The sequence below is a fragment of the Cherax quadricarinatus genome, chromosome 1 (genome assembly GCF_038502225.1).
Source record: "Cherax quadricarinatus isolate ZL_2023a chromosome 1, ASM3850222v1, whole genome shotgun sequence".
Taxonomy (NCBI): Eukaryota; Metazoa; Arthropoda; class Malacostraca; order Decapoda; family Parastacidae; genus Cherax; species Cherax quadricarinatus.
The window spans coordinates 102934164-102958624 of NC_091292.1; the positions used below are offsets into that span (position 1 = coordinate 102934164).

Below are 24461 nucleotides of genomic sequence, written 5' to 3' on the forward strand. Positions count from 1 at the left end.
CTACAGACTGATACACTCTTAAAGTCACTCTGTTTCGCTCCATTCTCTCTACATGTCCGAACTACCTCAGCAACCCTTCCTCATTTTATTCATGTACGACATGTTAATGTTCCTATTGACAGGTTAAATTATAAGAACATAAGAATGAGGGAACACTGCAGCAGGCCTACTGGCCCATGCGAGGCAAGTTCAATTTTCCCACCGGTTTAAGCTAATGCCTTAACCTAGTCAGGTCAGTCACATTCAGTTAAGGGAGAAGCGCGGCATCTGACCTAGTAGCACAAGCTAGTCAGGTCTAACCCACTCATATATTTATCTAACCTATTTTTAAAACTACACAACGTCTTAGCTTCCATGACGGTACTCGGGAGTTTGTTCCACTTATCCACAACTCTATTACCAAACCAGTGCTGGCTCGGTCATGTAACAAAAGGCCATCAGTGAACAAGGAACTTTATCACATAGACCCGTCTCAGGTGATTTCTTTTCCTGGAGAATAAAACCAACAGAAGATTTATATTTTTCCAGCGAGGTGGTTAGCAGTGACATTTTGGATACACAAAATGCCTAGGAACTAGGCCCCAAAAATTAGTTATCAGGAGTAAATGAAAATTTATATCAACAATTGCCATATCTATTCCAAGTAAATTTTTTGTTTACATATTTATTGTATTTCATTCTCACTAATAAAATAGTTTGAAATATTACATAGGTTATTATTCTGTCTATCTCTGTGTTCCTCAGTAATTGGACAATTAAGCACATAGTGTTAAGACAGTGACCACAGAGCTGGTCACATACTTTGCATGTAGTTTGATCAACATCTGTGTATCTACCAAACTGCCACAAGTACTTGTTACCAGCCTAAGCCTGGCTACCACAACATAAATCTTTTTACGTTGAAAGTTAATCTTAGATATGTTATCCTAGTGAGTGACAAATCTACTCAGGCTTCTGTCTGCATTCCCATGACAGTTATTTTTATTATTTACTTTTTTCCTAGTATTATTCCTGATGCTAGACACACTTATACCAAGGTTATATTCAACATCTTCCTTCAAGGTACTTTCTTTGGCTAGTGTTAAATCTTTATCATGAAGGAGTAATTCTGTGTGTGATGGAATCCATAAAAGTTATATGTAAATTCTATTTTCTCTGATTTTGGAGTATCTGTAAAGTAGTAAAGGCGTTTGGAATCTATTTACCTTTTAATTTTAGTCAAATTGTGTAGGTTGTTGGTGATTGAGGAAGGGATGATTATAGTTATGTGGGTAGTGATGGTGACTGCAGTTATGTGAGTGGTGATGGTGGCGGCTTTGTGGATGTTGGTGGTAGTGGTGACTACAGTTGTGGGGGTGGGGTGGGGGGGGGGTTGCTGAGATTATGGTTCACCATGCAGGAAGTTGTTGTCAACTTGTGAACGATGACCCTTGTTGTTGTGTTGGAAAGAGACTAATTGAAATAGATGGGTTGGTATGTGTGCATTGTGTTAGTATGCATGTATGTGTATTGTGTATACATATATGTGTGCACATATATGCATCCATGTTTGTTGAGTAGATGTATTGCGGTGTATGTATGCTGTATGTATTAGGTGATGTGATGTAGATGTTTGTGTGTTACTGTTAGTAATGTGTTATACACATGTTGTGTGTACTGGCGTATGTATCCTTGTATTATATATGGCCAGTATGGCTGTACATAGTCCCGGGTGTCATCGCCCCTGCGACCCTCTCACGCACCAGGCCTCCAGGCTGATGGCTTGGTCAGTCAGGTTGTTGGTATTAGCTGCACCCAGTCCAACGTGGTCACTACAGCCCAGCTTGATGACAACTTGACAAGTTGTCTTCTAGCTGACCTTATAGCCATTGTTTTCCTTTGAAGATGTGTGTAATAAGTACATAAAAGCGCTCACGTTTTTATTTCCTGTTTTCAATTCGGTATTTTTACACGTTTCCAGTCACGCGTTTTATTGTGATTTCTTCAATTTTTTTATGTGTTATGAAATACGTTCTCTGTGCTCCCTTCTGCATTGTCCCCTTTAACTTTGTATTAAATTTCTAATGTTTATATTTACCTGTGTATATATACTTAAGAGTTTGCTTTAATCTGTATCCTAAGAATTAAGGTATCCTTGACGTTAAAGTCTATGTAACGTATGACATTAGAACTGCTCTGTGTACTTGAGAAACGACACAAGTATCTGTTCCAATTCCTTCTTTATAACACTGGTATATATTTTGCATCGTGTTGATCTGCAAATTCCCTCGACCACATTTCGTATTCGTCTTTTTTTTTTCCTTCCCTCTTTCACCTCTTATTTTTCGCTTCCTTCGTTCTTTTTCTCTAAACTTTGCTAATGGTTCCTCAGGTTACAGGTTGTGGGGTCATCTTCTTTATTACATCCTATTCCGCTTTACCCTTCTTTCCTACCTCTTCCACAATTCTGTTTCTACTGTACGTTTCCTGGTCTCTCTTCCCATGTGTGTGTGTGTGTGTGTGTGTGTGTGTGTGTGTGTGTGTGTGTGTGTGTGTGTGTGTGTGTGTGCACCCCTGGTGTTGAGGTTGCCACGACCATAAATGTATGAGATATGGTATACCTAAAGCTTGTTATACCTCTCCACACTGAAGTTTGTTATACCTCCCCACATTGAATTTTGGTGTAATTTCCCCACAGGTTGCTAATCGGAGCGCCCAAGTACGACACAGAACAAAAGCTGCGGGACGTAACGCAGGCAGGGGCGGTGCTGCAGTGCTCCTCAGAGATCGCCAGCTACTGCGAGTATGTTCCCTTCGACAGGAATGGTGAGTAGCTTCACCTCCTCTGCCGGTGGTAGTGGTGGCGGTAGAGGTAGTCAGGATGATGATTGTGGTTGTAGTGGCGGAGGCGGTCAGGATGATGATTGTGGTTGTAGTGGCGGAGGCGGTCAGGATGATGATTGTGGTTGTAGTGGCGGAGGCGGTCAGGATGATGATTGTGGTTGTAGTGGCGGAGGCGGTCAGGATGATGATTGTGGTTGTAGTGGCGGAGGCGGTCAGGATGATGATTGTGGTTGTAGTGGCGGAGGCGGCCAGGATGATGATTGTGGTTGTAGTGGCGGAGGCGGTCAGGATGATGGTTGTGGTTGTAGTGGCGGAGGCAGTCAGGATGATGATTGTGGTTGTAGTGGCGGAGGCGGTCAGGATGATGATTGTGTTTGTAGTGGCGGAGGCGGTCAGGATGATGATTGTGGTTGTGGTGGCGGAGGCGGCCAGGATGATGATTGTGGTTGTAGTGGCGGAGGCGGCCAGGATGATGATTGTGGTTGTAGTGGCGGAGGCGGTCAGGATGATGATTGTGGTTGTAGTGGCGGAGGCGGTCAGGATGATGATTGTGGTTGTAGTGGCGGAGGCGGTCAGGATGATGATTGTGGTTGTAGTGGCGGAGGCGGTCAGGATGATGATTGTGGTTGTAGTGGCGGAGGCGGCCAGGATGATGATTGTGGTTGTAGTGGCGGAGGCGGTCAGGATGATGGTTGTGGTTGTAGTGGCGGAGGCAGTCAGGATGATGATTGTGGTTGTAGTGGCGGAGGCGGTCAGGATGATGATTGTGTTTGTAGTGGCGGAGGCGGTCAGGATGATGATTGTGGTTGTGGTGGCGGAGGCGGCCAGGATGATGATTGTGGTTGTAGTGGCGGAGGCGGCCAGGATGATGATTGTGGTTGTAGTGGCGGAGGCGGTCAGGATGATGATTGTGGTTGTAGTGGCAGAGGCGGCCAGGATGATGATTGTGGTTGTAGTGGCAGAGGCAGTCAGGATGATGATTGTGGTTGTAGTGGCAGAGGCGGTCAGGATGATGATTGTGGTTGTAGTGGTGGAGGCGGTCAGGATGATAATTGTGGTTGTAGTGGCGGAGGCAGTCAGGATGATGATTGTGGTTGTAGTGGCGGAGGCGGTCAGGATGATGGTTGTGGTTGTAGTGGCGGAGGCGGTCAGGATGATGATTGTGGTTGTAGTGGCGGAGGCGGCCAGGATGATGATTGTGGTTGTAGTGGCGGAGGCGGCCAGGATGATGATTGTGGTTGTAGTGGCGGAGGCGGTCAGGATGATGATTGTGGTTGTAGTGGCGGAGGCGGCCAGGATGATGGTTGTGGTTGTAGTGGCGGAGGCGGTCAGGATGATGATTGTGGTTGTAGTTGCGGAGGCGGTCAGGATGATGATTGTGGTTGTAGTGGTGGAGGCGGTCAGGATGATAATTGTGGTTGTAGTGGCGGAGGCGGTCAGGATGATGATTGTGGTTGTAGTGGAAGAGGCGGTCAGGATGATGATTGTGGTTGTAGTGGTGGAGGCGGTCAGGATGATGATTGTGGTTGTAGTGGCGGAGGCGGTCAGGATGATAATTGTGGTTGTAGTGGCGGAGGCGGTCAGGATGATGATTGTGGTTGTAGTGGCGGAGGCGGTCAGGATGATAATTGTGGTTGTAGTGGCGGAGGCGGTCAGGATGATGATTGTGGTTGTAGTGGCGGAGGCGGCCAGGATGATGATTGTGGTTGTAGTGGCAGAGGCGGTCAGGATGATGATTGTGGTTGTAGTGGCGGAGGCGGTCAGGATGATGATTGTGGTTGTAGTGGCGGAGGCGGTCAGGATGATGATTGTGGTTGTAGTGGCGGAGGCGGTCAGGATGATGATTGTGGTTGTAGTGGCGGAGGCGGCCAGGATGATGATTGTGGTTGTAGTGGCGGAGGCGGCCAGGATAATGATTGTGGTTGTAGTGGCGGAGGCGGTCAGGATGATGATTGTGGTTGTAGTGGTGGAGGCGGTCAGGATGATAATTGTGGTTGTAGTGGCGGAGGCGGTCAGGATGATGATTGTGGTTGTAGTGGAAGAGGCGGTCAGGATGATGATTGTGGTTGTAGTGGTGGAGGCGGTCAGGATGATGATTGTGGTTGTAGTGGCGGAGGCGGTCAGGATGATAATTGTGGTTGTAGTGGCGGAGGCGGTCAGGATGATGATTGTGGTTGTAGTGGCGGAGGCGGTCAGGATGATGATTGTGGTTGTAGTGGCGGAGGCGGTCAGGATGATAATTGTGGTTGTAGTGGCGGAGGCGGTCAGGATGATGATTGTGGTTGTAGTGGCGGAGGCGGTCAGGATGATAATTGTGGTTGTAGTGGCGGAGGCGGTCAGGATGATGATTGTGGTTGTAGTGGAAGAGGCGGTCAGGATGATGATTGTGGTTGTAGTGGTGGAGGCGGTCAGGATGATAATTGTGGTTGTAGTGGTGGAGGCGGTCAGGATGATAATTGTGGTTGTAGTGGTGGAGGCGGTCAGGATGATAATTGTGGTTGTAGTGGTGGAGGCGGTCAGGATGATAATTGTGGTTGTAGTGGCGGAGGCGGTCAGGATGATAATTGTGGTTGCAGTGGCGGAGGCTGTCAGGATGATGGTTGTGGTTGTAGTGGCGGAGGCGGTCAGGATGATGATTGTGGTTGTAGTGGCGGAGGCGGTCAGGATGATAATTGTGGTTGTAGTGGTGGAGGCGGTCAGGATGATAATTGTGGTTGTAGTGGCGGAGGCGGTCAGGATGATAATTGTGGTTGTAGTGGTGGAGGCGGTCAGGATGATGGTTGTGGTTGTAGTGGCGGAGGCGGTCAGGATGATGATTGTGGTTGTAGTGGCGGAGCCGGTCAGGATGATAATTGTGGTTGTAGTGGCGGAGGCGGTCAGGATGATAATTGTGGTTGTAGTGGCGGAGGCGGTCAGGATGATAATTGTGGTTGTAGTGGCGGAGGCGGTCAGGATGATGATTGTGTGGTTGTAGTGGCTGAGGCGGTCAGGATGATGATTGTGGTTGTAGTGGCAGAGGCGGTCAGGATGATGATTGTGGTTGTAGTGGCAGAGGCGGTCAGGATGATGATTGTGGTTGTAGTGGCGGAGGCGGTCAGGATGATGGTTGTGGTTGTAGTGGCGGAGGCGGTCAGGATGATGATTGTGGTTGTAGTGGTGGAGGCGGTCAGGATGATAATTGTGGTTGTAGTGCCGGAGGCGGTCAGGATGATAATTGTGGTTGTAGTGGCGGAGGCGGTCAGGATGATGGTTGTGGTTGTAGTGGCGGAGGCGGTCAGGATAATGATTGTGGTTGTAGGGGCGGAGGCGGTCAGGATGATGATTGTGGTTGTAGTGGCAGAGGCGGTCAGGATGATGATTGTGGTTGTAGTGGCGGAGGCGGTCAGGATGATGATTGTGGTTGTAGCGGCAGAGGCGGTCAGGATGATGACTGTGGTTGTAGTGGCAGAGGCGGTCAGGATGATGATTGTGGTTGTAGTGGCGGAGGCGGTCAGGATGATGATTGTGGTTGTAGCGGCAGAGGCGGTCAGGATGATGACTGTGGTTGTAGTGGCGGAGGCGGTCAGGATGATGGTTGTGGTTGTAGTGGCGGAGGCGGTCAAGTTATAGCGGTGGGAAGGTTTTAGGTAGGTGTTTCAGGTACGATGGTAGGACATAAGAGTGAAGGTCTTGTATGTAGAGATCGCAAATTTCCAGGGAGGGACAGAGACAGTTACTGGACAGTTTTATGCTCTGAGGTGAGCAGTTGTACCATGGTAGTTAACTTCTTGAAATTTCAACTAGTGAGATTTATGGTAGAATCATCGTGTTTGTGGGGAAGGGTCGGTAACCTAATGGAGCTCAAAGTAAACATTAGGGACGCTGAGTAAGTTTTAAAGAAGACTCTGGGAATGGGAGGAGTAAGGGAGTAAAAATTAGGAACGAATCACATTTAAGACAAGCAGAATTACAGGTTTGGAGAATGTAAGATTGATGACATTGCACTGCCCTTATAATTTACAATGTCTGAATTAATGGAGGTGACTAAAGTCCCTCAGTCTATGCAGTTTGGATACATACGGGAAAGTTACAGCATAATTTACGGGTTGAAAATACTGAAGAGAGTGATTCCACATTTGCACGTTGAAATAATCCCTTATCTATTTGTAAGTGGTAAACGGTACAAAATACCTCCATTGAAAAGAGGCCAAGACTTTTCAAAAGCCTCCTTTTAAATATATGATGAATGGGGAGGTAGACCAATAACTGGGAACTTAGCAAGTTCTAATCCACTTCAGTAGCCTGACTGATCAGATCAGGTCGTCGACCAGATTTGATTTGAGACCGAGCTAAGGAAAAAGTTGAGTCTCAGAACCATCACCAGATAAATATTAAATAAATTTATGCAGCTTAACTGTATTCATTCGTTGGACATATTCGCTTATTTTGTATTTAGAAAACATCCCTTTAATTGTTGGGTTAAAGGGCAGCCCTGAGAGTATATGAACCTTACCACCAGTTGCACAACCATATGCAATGACCAGTCTCACAGCCGGTGTTCGGGAGGAAGGAACACGTGCATACCAGGATGCAGGGCAGCTGGGTAGAATCCTCATGGTCCAGGAGTGGAAGAGTCAGGCTATCCACTCCGAGAAGAACTAAAGACCCGAGAATGGAGGTTGTAGCGGAGTAGACATGGGCAGAGTGTTAGGTTGAATTGTCATACCTGGCAGGAAGGGCTGGGCATAACGGAAGACGGAAGAAGTGGGCCAGTGGCAGGACCTGCCCAGGACGCAGCTGCGTCCTATGATTACTCTGACTCGTGTGGCTAGGGGCAGGGCCGCTTTCAGGGTTTGGTTAGGGTGTTGTCAAGGGCAGGGCTGCTTCTAGAGTTCGGCTAGAGTGTTGTCAGGGGCACGGACCAGTAAAGTACCGCGTCTAGGGCTCGGGGGGTCTGGGTGATTTGGACAATATTTGAAAGTCTGAATAAACCAACATCTCGTATAAAACTTGGTTGGTAAGATTTTAATACTCGTAAACTAGAGGTCGCCGGATCGATGTGGAGAGGAGCAGGAGGGAGATAAGGAAGAGGAGAGAGAAGGGGTAGGAGGAAGATAAGATGGAGGAGTAAAACCAGACGTAATAGGAAGACAGGAGGAGGGAGAGTGGGAAATAGAGACAGGAAGATGAAAAGGTCGAAAGAGATGAGCAAGAAAATAAAATGGAAAGCTACGAAGAGGATGATAAGAACGAAGGAAAAAAGAGAGGAAGATACAGAGTAGAAAAAGGGTTAGCAATACTAATGGTTGACTGGTGTTAGACCAAGAGTTCCTTCAACCACAACAACCAAAGTTGCTGTATACTCATTTACCCTTGATGAATTTCGAGAGTTTTTCTACTTCCAAAGTTCGGCCCTGAGTCAGGTTTGTCTAGCTTGCCTGGTCACCCAGGCTGTTGCTGCTGGAGGCCTGCTGGCCTACATATCCATCACATCCTGGTTGATCTGGCACCTGATGGAGATACTTGTCCAGTTTCCTCTTGAAGACGTCTACACTTGTTCCAGCAATGTTTCTGATATCTTGAAGACGTCTACACTTGTTCCAGCAGTGTTTCTGATATCTTGAAGACGTCTACACTTGTTCCAACAGTGTTTCTGATATCTTGAAGACTTCTACACTTGTTCCAGCAGTGTTTCTGATATCTTGAAGACGTCTACACTTGTTCCAGCAGTGTTTCTGATATCTTGAAGACGTCTACACTTGTTCCAGCAGTGTTTCTGATATCTTGAAGACGTCTACACTTGTTCCAGCAGTGTTTTTGATATCTTGAAGACGTCTACACTTGTTCCAGCAGTGTTTTTGATATCTTGAAGACGTCTACACTTGTTCCAGCAGTGTTTCTGATATCTTGAAGACGTCTACACTTGTTCCAGCAGTGTTTCTGATATCTTGAAGACGTCTACACTTGTTCCAGCAGTGTTTCTGATATCTTGAAGACGTCTACACTTGTTCCAGCAGTGTTTCTGATATCTTGAAGACGTCTACACTTGTTCCAGCAGTGTTTCTGATATCTTGAAGACGTCTACACTTCTTCCAGCAGCGTTTCTGATATCTTGAAGACGTCTACACTTGTTCCAGCAGTGTTTCTGATATCTTGAAGACGTCTACACTTGTTCCAGCAGTGTTTCTGATATCTTGAAGACGTCTACACTTGTTCCAGCAGTGTTTTTGATATCTTGAAGACGTCTACACTTGTTCCAGCAGTGTTTCTGATATCTTGAAGACGTCTACACTTGTTCCAGCAGTGTTTCTGATATCTTGAAGACGTCTACACTTGTTCCAGCAGTGTTTCTGATATATTGAAGACGTCTACACTTGTTCCAGCAGTGTTTCTGATATCTTGAAGACGTCTACACTTGTTCCAGCAGTGTTTCTGATATCTTGAAGACTTCTATACTTGTTCCAGCAGTGTTTCTGATATCTTGAAGACGTCTACACTTGTTCCAGCAGTGTTTCTGATATCTTGAAGACGTCTACACTTGTTCCAGCAGTGTTTCTGATATCTTGAAGACGTCTACACTTGTTCCAGCAGTGTTTCTGATATCTTGAAGACGTCTACACTTGTTCCAGCAGTGTTTCTGATATCTTGAAGACTTCTATACTTGTTCCAGCAGTGTTTCTGATATCTTGAAGACGTCTACACTTGTTCCAGCAGTGTTTCTGATATCTTGAAGACGTCTACACTTGTTCCAGCAGTGTTTCTGATATCTTGAAGACGTCTACACTTGTTCCAGCAGTGTTTCTGATATCTTGAAGACTTCTACACTTGTTCCAGCAGTGTTTCTGATATCTTGAAGACGTCTACACTTGTTCCAGCAGTGTTTCTGATATCTTGAAGACTTCTACACTTGTTCCAGCAGTGTTTCTGATATCTTGAAGACGTCTACACTTGTTCCAGCAGTGTTTCTGATATCTTGAAGACTTCTACACTTGTTCCAGCAGTGTTTCTGATATCTTGAAGACGTCTACACTTGTTCCAGCAGTGTTTCTGATATCTTGAAGACTTCTACACTTGTTCCAGCAGTGTTTCTGATATTTTGAAGACGTCTACACTTGTTCCAGCAGTGTTTCTGATATCTTGAAGACGTCTACACTTGTTCCAGCAGTGTTTCTGATATCTTGAAGACGTCTACACTTGTTCCAGCAGTGTTTCTGATATCTTGAAGACGTCTACACTTGTTCCAGCAGTGTTTCTGATATCTTCTGGTAAGATATTGAATAATTTGGGACCAAGAATGTTGATTTACTTGATAAAGATTCAACACAGAAGTTACTAATAATTTTAATGTGCTTATGATAGCTTGAAATCTATTGTATTTTGTTATGTATTGATCTACTGCAGTTTGTTACGTATTGATCTATTGTAGATTGTTAGTTCTTGATTTATTGTAGATTGTTAGTTCTTGATCTATTGTAGATTGTTAGTTCTTGATCTATTGTAGATTGTTAGTTCTTGATCTATTGTAGATTGGTAGTTCTTGATCTATTGTAGATTGTTAGTTCTTGATCTATTGTAGATTGGTAGTTCTTGATCTATTGTAGATTGGTAGTTCTTGATCTATTGTAGATTGGTAGTTCTTGATCTATTGTAGATTGGTAGTTCTTGATCTATTGTAGATTGGTAGTTCTTGATCTATTGTAGATTGGTAGTTCTTGATCTATTGTAGATTGGTAGTTCTTGATCTATTGTAGTTTCTTAGATATTAATCTCTAAGTTTGCTTGTATTAAGAGTAGTCTATGTAAACATTAACAATAGTTGTGTTAAAATTTAATGTGATATGATTCATCTAAATATTCTTATTAGCAAGTGTCACTTATTGACAAGTTAATGATTCATGACTGTGTATTGTAATTCACGACTGTGTATTGTAATTCATGACTGTGTATTGTAAAGTAACGCTGGTTTTAATCCAAGTAGTTGCATGTACTAACCCGTTTACTAACCCATCCTTCTGCAGGCAACATGGGCATACCTAACATGCTATTCGATCCCTTCAATAAAAGTAAGACAATAATATCGTCATTGTTATCATGGCTGTTATTGGTTAATTTTGTGAGCTTGGGCAGTGTGGCAGTAATCAACTTGGGCAGTGAAACAAACTGATGAGAATGTTTTGTTTTACCATGGGTTATATATTCCGAGAGAGGTTGTTAAAGATGTCAGTGAGAGAATTGTGGTAGTCTTTCATTGGTTGATTGGACGTAGCGAGAGTGACGAGTGTTGACTTAAGAGGGACCTAACTTCCCCTGTCTTCTAATAACGTGTTCATTTTTCCCCTGTAATCTACCTTGTCCGTAATTACTATCGCATTTGCTTTGTTTCGTAAGGTGAAGTCTGCGATCTTTCCTTAATTCATGGTATAACTTAACAAATCTTTGATGACAGTTGTGTTGTAGAGGTGTGAGCTTTGCTCACACCTCTACAACATAACTGTCATCAGCTGTCATCAAAGATTTGTTAAGTTAGGCCATGGATTAAGGAAAGATCACAGACTTCACCTTACGAAACAGACAAAACAAATACGATAATAATTATGGACAAGGTAGATTATAGTGGGAAAATGAACATGTTATTAGAAGACAGGGGAAGTTAAGGTGCCTCTTAACGAATACTGAAGGTGTATGTATGAGGGGAATCATCTTCATCAGTGTGCTTCATACATACAGTGTGTGCTGCAGGTGGACACATGAAGCAGGTGTGGTGACTGTAATATAGATAGATGTACCAGGTGTGGTAACAGTAGTAATGATGGACAGGTGTGTTGGACATGACCCTTGTCCAAGTTAATTACTGCCTACACTCCCATCCCAACATCTGCCTCCTGCATCCACCACCTCCTCTTCCGCCTCCTCCACTCAGCCTCGCAGCCTCCTTCACTTACACCCTCCTGCTCCTCCTTCTCCATGTTAATTCAGTTTATACACATACCTTTACTTTCCTGTGTGTTTTCTAAATAGTTCATAAGCCTGTAACATTTCCTTTCCGACCAAGGAGACCTGGTCTGAGACCTGGCCGCGGGGACAGTGATCTTCGGGAATTCTCAGGTAATACTGGACTGGTTTGGCAAGATGTTCCTTACCTAAGTCACAATATCTGCCTAAGACACATAGAGAGGTGCGTATTGCGTGTTTGTGTGTATTTAGCGCTCTTATGGCGAGCCTGCCAGCTTAGTCTATAAAGAAGTGAGCGTCTTACCAGAGAAGCCGAGTGTATGTTCATTGTTTACGGTATTTGAGAGACAATCAATTTGACCATCACGAAATTAATATTTGGCATTAATATTAAATAATATTAACTACATTAAGGCTGATCTAATATATATATATATATATATATATATATATATATATATATATATATATATATATATATATATATATATATATATGTCGTGCCGAATATGTAAAACTGGTCATTTAGCAAGAACTCATTTAAAATTAAGTTCTTTCTAAAATTTTCTCTTATACGTTTAAATATATATTTTTTTCATTAATGTTGATGTAAAAATTTATAATTTTGCTCCAGAAGGAACTTAGAAAACTTACCTAACCTTATTATAGCAAAAACAATTTATTTTAGCCTAACCCAACTAAATATATTTTAGATTTGTTTACAATAATTTAATACTAAACAAACACAGTGAAATATATTTTTTTCGTTAGGTTCAGAATGATTTTGGCGAAATTATTGCATACACAAATTTTCACTTGTCCTATATGGCAAGATGAGCGTTGCTATTTAAGCCAAGATCGCAAGTTCTGCCTATTCGGCACGACATATATATATATATATATATATATATATATATATATATATATATATATATATATATATATATATATATATATATATATATATATATACAAAACAACCACTGTGAAAGAGTAGTGAAATTCCAAGCGCTTTCGTTACTACTCACATTGTCAAGGAACTATGAAAGTAATACATCAAAGGAAGGCAATTAAAGGGCTTAGACCACACCTCACAGTGAACTCCCACAACAAAGAAACACCTGACGCGCGACAATACCGGAGTCATAAGAAAAGAGGAACACTGCAGTAGGTCCGCTGGTCTAGTTGGACCAGTGTTCCTCTTTTCTTATGACTCCGGTATTGTCGCGCGTCAGGTGTTTCTTTGTTGTGGGAGTTGACTGTGAGGTGTGGTCTAAGCCCTTTAATTGCCTTCCTTTGATGTATTACTTTCATAGTTCCTTGACAATGTGAGTAGTAATGAAAGCGCTTGGAATTTCACTACTCTTTCACTGTGGTTGTTTTGCATATTTTAAAATCACCCGTTTACTGTGATCTTATTGCATATATATATATATATGTATATATATGTATATATATATATATATATGTATATATATATATGTATTTATATGTATATATATATATGTATATATGTATATATATATATGTATGTATATGTATATGTCGTGCCGAATATGTAAAACTGGTCAATTAGCAAGAACTCATTTAAAATTAAGTTCTTTCTAAAATTTTCTCTTATACGTTTAAATATATATTTTTTTCATTAATGTTGATGTAAAAATTTATAATTTTGCACCAAAAGGAACTTAGAAAACTTACCTAACCTTATTATAGCAAAAACAATTTATTTTAGCCTAACCCAACTAAATATATTTTAGATTTGTTTACAATAATTTAATACTAAACAAACACAGTGAAATATATTTTTTTCGTTAGGTTCAGAATGATTTTGGCGAAATTATTGCATACACAAATTTTCACTTGTCCTATATGGCAAGATGAGCATTGCTATTTAAGCCAAGATCGCAAGTTCTGCCTATTCGGCACGACATATATATATATATATATATATATATATATGTATATAATATATTTATATATATATATACAAAACAACCACTGTGAAAGAGTAGTGAAATTCCAAGCGCTTTCGTTACTACTCACATTGTCAAGGAACTATGAAAGTAATACATCAAAGGAAGGCAATTAAAGGGCTTAGACCACACCTCACAGTGAACTCCCACAACAAAGAAACACCTGACGCGCGACAATACCGGAGTCATAAGAAAAGAGGAACACTGCAGTAGGTCCGCTGGTCTAGTTGGACCAGTGTTCCTCTTTTCTTATGACTCCGGTATTGTCGCGCGTCAGGTGTTTCTTTGTTGTGGGAGTTGACTGTGAGGTGTGGTCTAAGCCCTTTAATTGCCTTCCTTTGATGTATTACTTTCATAGTTCCTTGACAATGTGAGTAGTAATGAAAGCGCTTGGAATTTCACTACTCTTTCACTGTGGTTGTTTTGCATATTTTAAAATCACCCGTTTACTGTGATCTTATTGCATATATATATATATATATATATATATATATATATATATATATATATATATATATATATATATATATATATATATATATATATATATATATATATATATATATGTATATATATATATATGTCGTGCCGAATATGTAAAACTGGCCAATTAGCAATAACTCATTTAAAATTAAGTTCTTTCTAAAATTTTCTCTTATACGTTTAAATATATATTTTTTTCATTAATGTTGATGTAAAAATTTATAATTTTGCACCAAAAGGAACTTAGAAAACTTACCTAACCTTATTATAGCAAAAACAATTTATTTTAGCCTAACCCAACTAAATATATTTTAGATTTGTTTACAATAATTTAATACTAAACAAACACAGTGAAATATATTTTTTTCGTTAGGTTCAGAATGATTTTGGCGAAATTATTGCATACACAAATTTTCACTTGTCCTATATGGCAAGATGAGCATTGCTATTTAAGCCAAGATCGCAAGTTCTGCCTATTCGGCACGACATATATATATATATATATATATATATATATATATATATATATATATATATATATATATATATATATATATACAAAACAACCACTGTGAAAGAGTAGTGAAATTCCAAGCGCTTTCGTTACTACTCACATTGTCAAGGAACTATGAAAGTAATACATCAAAGGAAGGCAATTAAAGGGCTTAGACCACACCTCACAGTGAACTCCCACAACAAAGAAACACCTGACGCGCGACAATACCGGAGTCATAAGAAAAGAGGAACACTGCAGTAGGTCCGCTGGTCTAGTTGGACCAGTGTTCCTCTTTTCTTATGACTCCGGTATTGTCGCGCGTCAGGTGTTTCTTTGTTGTGGGAGTTGACTGTGAGGTGTGGTCTAAGCCCTTTAATTGCCTTCCTTTGATGTATTACTTTCATAGTTCCTTGACAATGTGAGTAGTAATGAAAGCGCTTGGAATTTCACTACTCTTTCACTGTGGTTGTTTTGCATATTTTAAAATCACCCGTTTACTGTGATCTTATTTCATATATATATATATATATATATATATATATATATATATATATATATATATATATATATATATATATATGTTGCAGTTTAAAAACTGTAGTGTAAAGCACCCTTCTGGCAAGACAGTGATGGAGTGAATGATGGTGAAAGTTTTTCTTTTTCGGGCCACCCTGCCTTGGTGGGAATCGGCCGGTGTGATAATAAAAAAAAATAATAAAAAATATATATATATATATATATATGTATATATATATGTATATATATATATATATATATGTCGTGCCGAATATGTAAAACTGGTCAATTAGCAAGAACTCATTTAAAATTAAGTCCGTTCTAAAATTTTCTCTTATACGTTTAAAGATATATTTTTTTCATTAATGTTAATGTAAAAATTTTAAATTTTGCACCAAAAGAATCTTAGAAAACTTACCTAACCTTATTATAACAAGAACAATTTATTTTAGCCTAACCCAACTAAATATATTTTAGATTTGTTTACAGTAATTTAATACTAACAAACACAGTGACATATATTTTTTTCGTTAGGTTCAGAATGATTTTGGCGAAATTATTACATACACAAATTTTCACTTGTTCTATATGGCAAGATGAACGTTGCTATTTAAGCCAAGATCGCAAATTCTGCCTATTCGGCACGACATATATATATATATATATATATATATTTATATACAAAGAGATATTACAGCTAACAGGATTCGAATCCAGATTAACAACTGTCCCTGAGTATACCTTTGCTCCCAGCCTGACGCCTTAAACGACTTAGCTACACATACCCGTATCGTTAGGCAGCCTGTTTAACTGCAAGCATACAGTAGGAAAATGAAATAGCTAAAGACCATTCTTAATACTTACTGGTGTGCCTGGGGTTAGGAGAAACAATGCTTGCAGTCATGCATGATGGCTAATGTTATGAGGCATCTTTAGCTGAGTGGTTTAAGGCGTCAGATTGACAATTAAGCTACACTCGTGTAGAGGTGCCAACGTGGGCTCGAATCCTGCTGTCCACGACATTTCTTTGCATATACTTCCGCCTGTTTCGAACAATCTATTTTCAATGTTATTCGACTTGTTTCACCGACTCTGGCTAAAAGGCGCGACATACAAACACTGAGATGCGCGTATCTCAGTATGTATACACAGAGAGGCGTGTATATCTCAGTATATACGCACCAAGAGAGTGTCTCAGTGAATTCTGACCTTAAATGACTCGTGTAGTCGCTAGGCCTTAACCCTGCACAGCTAAAATGGTAATATTTTTCTCACGGCTGTCATTTGTTCTCACAATGTAAGTCTCACATAAAGTATGAGAACAACAAACTGTTCATGCTCTCATCTTTGAAAACCTATGTGAAACTGAGTTGCAGTGAGGTACTTGTTATTGCTGATGAATTATATACATTTCTTAACGTCATATGTGAGTGTAAATGACAAGTGTGGTGTGGTGGCTGCCTCCAGGAATCTGAACACAGCAATTATTTCAGCGTCATGATTTCAGCGTACGTTGATTATTATGATAAGTGGAAGTTGATGTGTATTGTCACCAAGTGTTTAAGATGACTGGTAGTGGGTTGGGAAGTGGGTGGTGGGCTGGAGGGTGTGTGAGATCATTAATTATGATGCAAATTGTAGCCCACCAGACGTCGTATTGCAAACCGTATATTGCCTTTGTATTTATATAAGAATAAAGTATATTTTGTGGTGTCTCCTCTGTATATATGTATCACGACGGGTCTTTAGCTTGCCACAAATGACACCACTGCTGAGTAAAGTTGAAGCTGGGAATATTTACTGAGCAACAGTATAATAAACACTGCTGGTGTTGTGTGCAAGAGGATACAACCACCAGCATGATTAATACTGGATTAAAATAAAGACCTTGTTTGTCGCTTTAGTAAGAGATACAGTAGCAGTTACTTGGCTCTTGCTCTCGGGATTTTAGTCGTCACATACGACACACACATTGCTTACCGGGGAAGGCTTCTAACTCATTTCCTCGTGGAATTTAAAAGGAATCACTTCGAAATTCAGAAGAAAATCCACCTGACTGTATAAATTGATTCAAGGAAACCGTTCAACAGACGGTACAGCTCGGTAGTGACTGTACTCTGAAGGAGGGATGGGAACGGTACAGCTCGGTAGTGACTGTACTCTGAAGGAGGGATGGGAACGGTACAGTTCAGTAGTGACTGTACTCTGAAGGAGGGATGGGAACGGTACAGCTCGGTAGTGACTGTACTCTGAAGGAGGGATGGGAACGGTACAGCTCGGTAGTGACTGTACTCTGAAGGAGGGATGGGAACGGTACAGCTCACTAGTGACTGTTCTCTGAAGGAGGGATGGGAACGGTACAGTTCAGTAGTGACTGTACTCTGAAGGAGGGATGGGAACGGTACAGTTCAGTAGTGACTGTACTCTGAAGGAGGGGTGGGAACGGTACAGCTCGGTAGTGACTGTACTCTGAAGGAGGGATGGGAACGGTACAGCTCGGTAGTGACTGTACTCTGAAGGAGGGATGGGAACGGTACAGCTCACTAGTGACTGTACTCTGAAGGAGGGATGGGAACGGTACAGTTCAGTAGTGACTGTACTCTGAAGGAGGGATGGGAACGGCACAGCTCGGTAGTGACTGTACTCTGAAGGAGGAATAGGAACGGTACAGTTCAGTAGTGACTGTACTCTGAAGGAGGGATGGGAACGGTACAGTTCAGTAGTGACTGTACTCTGAAGGAGGGATGGGAACGGTACAGCTCGGTAGTGACTGTACTCTGAAGGAGGGATGGGAACGGTACAGTTCAGTAGTGACTGTACTCTGAAGGAGGGATGGGAACGGTACAGCTCGGTAGTGACTGTACTCTGAAGGAGGGATGGGAACGGTACAGCTCGGTAGTGACTACTCTGAAGGAGGGATGGGAGCAGTACAGCTCGGTAGTGACTGTACTCTGAAGGAGGGATGGGAACGGTACAGTTCAGTAGTGACTGTACTCTGAAGGAGGGATGGGAACGGTGCAGCTCGGTAGTGACTGTACTCTGAAGGAGGGATGGGAACGGTACAGCTCGGTAGTGACTGTACTCTGAAGGAGGGATGGGAACGGTACAGCTCACTAGTGACTGTTGTCTGAAGGAGGGATGGGAACGGTACAGTTCAGTAGTGACTGTACTCTGAAGGAGGGATGGGAACGGTACAGTTCAGTAGTGACTGTACTCTGAAGGAGGGATGGGAACGGTACAGCTCGGTAGTGACTGTACTCAGGAGGGATGGGAACGGTACAGCTCGGTAGTGACTGTACTCTGAAGGAGGGATGGGAACGGTACAGCTCACTAGTGACTGTACTCTGAAGGAGGGATGGGAACGGTACAGTTCAGTAGTGACTACTCTGAAGGAGGGATGGGAACGGCACAGCTCGGTAGTGACTGTACTCTGAAGGAGGAATAGGAACGGTACAGTTCAGTAGTGACTGTACTCTGAAGGAGGGATGGGAACGGTACAGCTCGGTAGTGACTGTACTCTGAAGGAGGGATGGGAACGGTACAGTTCAGTAGTGACTGTACTCTGAAGGAGGAATGGGAACGGTACAGCTCGGTAGTGACTGTACTCTGAAGGAGGGATGGGAACGGTACAGCTCGGTAGTGACTGTACTCTGAAGGAGGGATGGGAGCGGTACAGCTCGGTAGTGACTGTACTCTGAAGGAGGGATGGGAACGGTACAGCTCGGTAGTGACTGTACTCTGAAGGAGGGATGGGAACGGTACAGTTCAGTAGTGACTGTACTCTGAAGGAGGGATGGGAACGGTGCAGCTCGGTAGTGACTGTACTCTGAAGGAGGGATGGGAACGGTACAGCTCGGTAGTGACTGTACTCTGAAGGAGGGATGGGAACGGTACAGTTCAGTAGTGACTGTACTCTGAAGGAGGGATGGGAACGGTACAGTTCAGTAGTGACTGTACTCTGAAGGAGGGATGGGAACGGTACATTTCGGTAGTGACTGTACTCTGAAGGAGGGATGGGAACGGTACAGTTTAGTAGTGACTGTACTCTGAAGGAGGGATGGAACGGTACGGTTCAGTAGTGACTGTACTCTGAAGGAGGGATGGAACGGTACAGCTCAGTAGTGACTGTACTCTGAAGGAGGGATGGAACGGTACAGCTCAGTAGTGACTGTACTCTTGAAGGAGGGATGGGAACGGTACAGTTCAGTAGTGACTGTACTCTGAAGGAGGGATGGAACGGTACGGTTAAGTAGTGACTGTACTCTGAAGGAGAGATGGAACGGTACAGCTCAGTAGTGACTGTACTCTGAAGGAGGGATGGGAACGGTACAGCTCAGTTGTGACTGTACTCTGAAGGAGGGATGGGAACGGTACAGTTCAGTAGTGACTATACTCTGAAGGAGGGATGGGAACGGTACAGTTCAGTAGTAACTGTACTCTGAAGGAGGGATGGAACGGTACAGCTCAGTAGTGACTGTACTCTGAAGGAGGGATGGGAACGGTACAGTTCAGTAGTGACTGTACTCTGAAGGAGGGATGGAACGGTACAGTTAAGTAGTGACTGTACTCTGAAGGAGGGATGGAACGGTACAGCTCAGTTGTGACTGTACTCTGGAGGGATGGGAACGGTACAGCTCAGTTGTGACTGTACTCTGAAGGAGGGATGGGAACGGTACAGCTCAGTAGTGACTGTACTCTGAAGGAGGGATGGGAACGGTACAGTTCAGTAGTGACTGTACTCTGAAGGAGGGATGGGAACGGTACAGTTCAGTAGTGACTGTACTCTGAAGGAGGGATGGGAACGGTACAGCTCAGTAGTGACTGTACCCTGAAGGAGGGATGGAACAGTACAGCTCAATAGTGACTGTACTCTGAATTCAGGAGGGATGGAACGGTACAGCTCAGTAGTGACTACTCTGAAGGAGGGATGGAACGGTACAGTTCAGTAGTGACTGTACTCTGAAGGAGGGATGGGAACGGTACAGCTCAGTAGTGACTGTGCTCTGAAGGAGGGATGGAACGGTACAGTTCAGTAGTGACTGTACTCTGAAGGAGGGATGGAACGGTACAGTTCAGTAGTGACTGTACTCTGAAGGAGGGATGGAACGGTACAGTTCAGTAGTGACTGTACTCTGAAGGAGGGATGGAACGGTACAGTTCAGTAGTGACTGTACTCTGAAGGAGGGATGGAACGGTACAGCTCAGTAGTGACTGTACTCTGAAGGAGGGATGGGAACGGTACAGCTCACTAGTGACTGTACTCTGAAGGAGGGATGGAACGGTACAGCTCAGTAGTGCCTGTACTCTGAAGGAGGGATGGGAACGGTACAGCTCACTAGTGACTGTACTCTGAAGGAGGGATGGGAACGGTACAGCTCACTAGTGACTGTACTCTGAAGGAGGGATGGAACGGTACAGCTCAGTAGTGACTGTACTCTGAAGGAGGGATGGGAACGGTACAGCTCACTAGTGACTGTACTCTGAAGGAGGGATGGAACGGTACAGCTCAGTAGTGCCTGTACTCTGAAGGAGGGATGGGAACGGTACAGCTCACTAGTGACTGTACTCTGAAGGAGGGATGGGAACGGTACAGCTCACTAGTGACTGTACTCTGAAGGAGGGATGGGAACGGTACAGCTCAGTAGTGACTGTACTCTGAAGGAGGGATGGGAACGGTACAGCTCAGTAGTGACTGTACTCTGAAGGAGGGATGGGAACGGTACAGCTCAGTAGTGACTGTACTCTGAAGGAGGGATGGAACGGTACAGCTCAGTAGTGACTGTACTCTGAAGGAGGGATGGGAACGGTACAGTTCAGTAGTGATGTGTGTGCACCTTTAGAAAATCAGTTACTGAATGAATGATGGGAAATTTTTTTTTTTCTGTCACATTACCTTAGTGGGAGGCGGCCAAAGTGTAAACAAAAATTATTTTGCTTTATATTGCGTAAAAAAATATGAGAAAAATACATCCATTTAATAACTTGGCCAGACACGAAATTATATCTTGCCTTAAAAGGAGAACTAAAACATTCAAACTAATTGCCATCTTGCACGTATCCACCAGTTGTTCCAGCTTTGACCGCTTGTTGTTGAAGATCCGAACTGAGCTGCCACGCTGCTGCTCCTTACTTCAGTATCCTTGATGATGTGTTGATATACACAGTGCTTCTGCTCCTTACTTCAGTATCCTTGATGATGTGTTGATATACACAGTGCTTCTGCTCCTTACTTCAGTATCCTTGATGATGTGTTGATATACACAGTGCTTCTGCTCCTTACTTCAGTATCCTTGATGATGTGTTGATATACACAGTGCTTCTACTCCTTACTTCAGTATCCTTGATGATGTGTTGATATACACAGTGCTTCTGCTCCTTACTTCAGTATCCTTGATGATGTGTTGATATACACAGTGCTTCTGCTCCTTACTTCAGTATCCTTGATGATGTGTTGATATACACAGTGCTTCTGCTCCTTACTTCAGTATCCTTGATGATGTGTTGATATACACAGTGCTTCTGCTCCTTACTTCAGTATCCTTGATGATGTGTTGATATACACAGTGCTTCTACTCCTTACTTCAGTATCCTTGATGATGTGTTGATATACACAGTACTTCTGCTCCTTACTTCAGTATCCTTGATGATGTGTTGATATACACAGTGCTTCTACTCCTTACTTCAGTATCCTTGATGATGTGTTGATATACACAGTGCTTCTACTCCTTACTTCAGTATCCTTGATGATGTGTTGAAATACACAGTGCTTCTACTCCTTACTTCAGTATCCTTGATGATGTGTTGATATACACAGTGCTTCTGCTCCTTACTTCAGTATCCTTGATGATGTGTTGATATACACAGTGCTTCTGCTCCTTACTTCAGTATCCTTGATGATGTGTTGATATACACAGTGCTTCTGCTCCTTACTTCAGTATCCTTGATGATGTGTTGATATACACAGTGCTTCTGCTCCTTACTTCAGTATCCTTGATGATGTGTTGATATACACAGTGCTTCTACTCCTTACTTCAGTATCCTTGATGATGTGTTGATATACACAGTGCTTCTGCTCCTTACTTCAGTATCCACGGTGATATGTTGTCAGCTCCCGTGAATCTTCCAACATTTTCTTCACTTCTGTGTTATGTGTATTTGTTTTGGTGTGGGTTGACCTGTTAATGATTTCATGTTCCTTGTTATTAATTTGTGTTCATCTGTGAATACCATACCTTTAGTTTGTTCAGTTCCTCATATCTGTCTCTATCATCCGTGAGTGTTCCTTCTTTTTTCTCTTCAGTTGAATCACTTGGTCTCCTAAGTACAATCGATTGGAATTATTGGGTTTATGTCCTCTTTATCGTACCTATTCTTGAAACCGTGTATAATGTTTTTGTCCACTGCCACCACTCTGAGACTAAAGCTACTTCCTGTATCTATGGTTTATCAGAATCTTTAACCCCCCTCCCCCCCGGTATCTCCTTCATTCTGCCTCTTAAACAACTTATCAAACAATTTATCCCTTATTTTACTGTCTGTGCACAGAACCTTCTCTGCTGTGTGAATTCAATTAGGCATCTAAATTATGGGTAGCCTCTGAAATCCCTTGAACTGTTTCCTGGAACGCAGGTGAAAAACATGATTTTCACCTGGAAAATTCTGGAGGGATTGGTTCCATATTTGCACACCGAAATCACTCCCTAGGAGAGCGAGGCGAGACATACAGTGCAGAACACCTCCAGTGAAAAGCAGAGATGCAAAGGGTACACTAAGAGATAATTTAATAACTGTGAGGAGAATGACCCATAGACCCCTGGCTGTCTGTACGAGGAACTTTCATGCGTGTTTCGAGATAGATGTTGACTTTCCGGGCTGTAGTGTGTATGATGAACTATCTGTGGCCATCACCAACACACTGACCCATTAGGTCGTGAATCAAGAGGCGCTGGTCTGGGACCGGGTAAAGAGGTGAGTGACCCAGGAACTGTCTACAGGTAATCAGGTAAATTACCATTACTGGATCAGTTCAGTACACTTATTTATCACCCAGTGTGTATGTGAGTGAAGCATAGCGTCAGTAGCTCATGTATAGTGTGAGTGAGGTATGGCATCAGTAGTGTTAAGTGTTGTATGTACCACTTACGCTATAAATGTAAGAATGTTTAGTGTTGTCTTCTAGTACAAGCACCAGCATTACACCTTTTTTCTTTAATAATTCTGCATCGTGATAGCACCAATAACCTGCTAGTATTCAGTGATCTGGACTCATTAAAGCACCACAGCTATGACTGTCTTGAACATTTGTGTATCCTTCTTGCACTGATAATCTGATGTAAATAATTCTATCTCATCTTAGCACCGATGTTTTCACGGATGATATTTTACCTTTTTTCCAGCCCTTGATGTGAACCAGAAGCAGCACTGTCTTGTTAATATTACCTTTGTTGTGTCATGACTATGTTACTGTCTTGTTAATGTTACCTCTATATCTTAAAACACTCTTACTGTCTCGGGAAGTGCCTGCCAATAAGAACATGTCATACCTCAGTACTTTGCTACTGTAACACTGTTCTCAGTAGTACCAGTTACCAGTAACCAGTTACCAGTAGATGACTCACTACCAACCGTGTGTGAATCACTGACTGTTATTCACGTTGCTGCTGACCATAGCATGTTTTTGAACGCCGCTCACCCCCTAGGCACTGGTGGGTCAGTCTGAGATAGAGAGCAGAGAGAGGCAGGGGGTTGATGGTGCTTCCCATACTTTCCGTTATAATTATACGTACTAACCAGCCTACGTGAGTGTTTTTACCCCATCCACGTTATCGAACCCACATGACACTGTAGTGTGCTAACAGTACTTGATAATGTACTTTGTAGTGTCCTTCCTGCCTCGTTATCCATGAGTATATTTTATATCTTCTACAGACATAACTTAGTTCGTAGTGAACACTCTGCGTCTCAGAGGAACTTCACATTTTCTGCACTTTCATCTATGTCTCTCCGGCACTGACCTTGTGTGACCTGCCATGTCTCCTGGCACTAACCCCCGTGACCTCTTAACTGAGCAAATGTGACATTGCTGTACCCCTTATGTGACTCAGCATGATCTTCCCCTACCTGTGTACTAACTCAACATGATCTTCTCCCTGTGTGCTGCCTCAGCATGATCTTCCCCTCCCTGTGTACTAACTCAACATGATCTTCTCCCTGTGTGCTGCCTCAGCATGATCTTC

At 42.6% G+C, this 24461-nt stretch overlaps 1 protein-coding gene across 1 annotated transcript in view; it reads left to right on the forward strand.

Annotated features, from left to right (window-relative positions):
* The window catches only part of LOC128685785 (integrin alpha-PS2), a gene marked incomplete in the record, with an annotated part of 489877 nt that overhangs the window by 94617 nt on the left and 370799 nt on the right, over positions 1-24461 (forward strand). Inside the window, 1 exon segment of the mRNA XM_070085511.1 lies at positions 2678-2805. Within this exon segment, the coding sequence (XP_069941612.1) occupies positions 2678-2805 (128 nt within the window).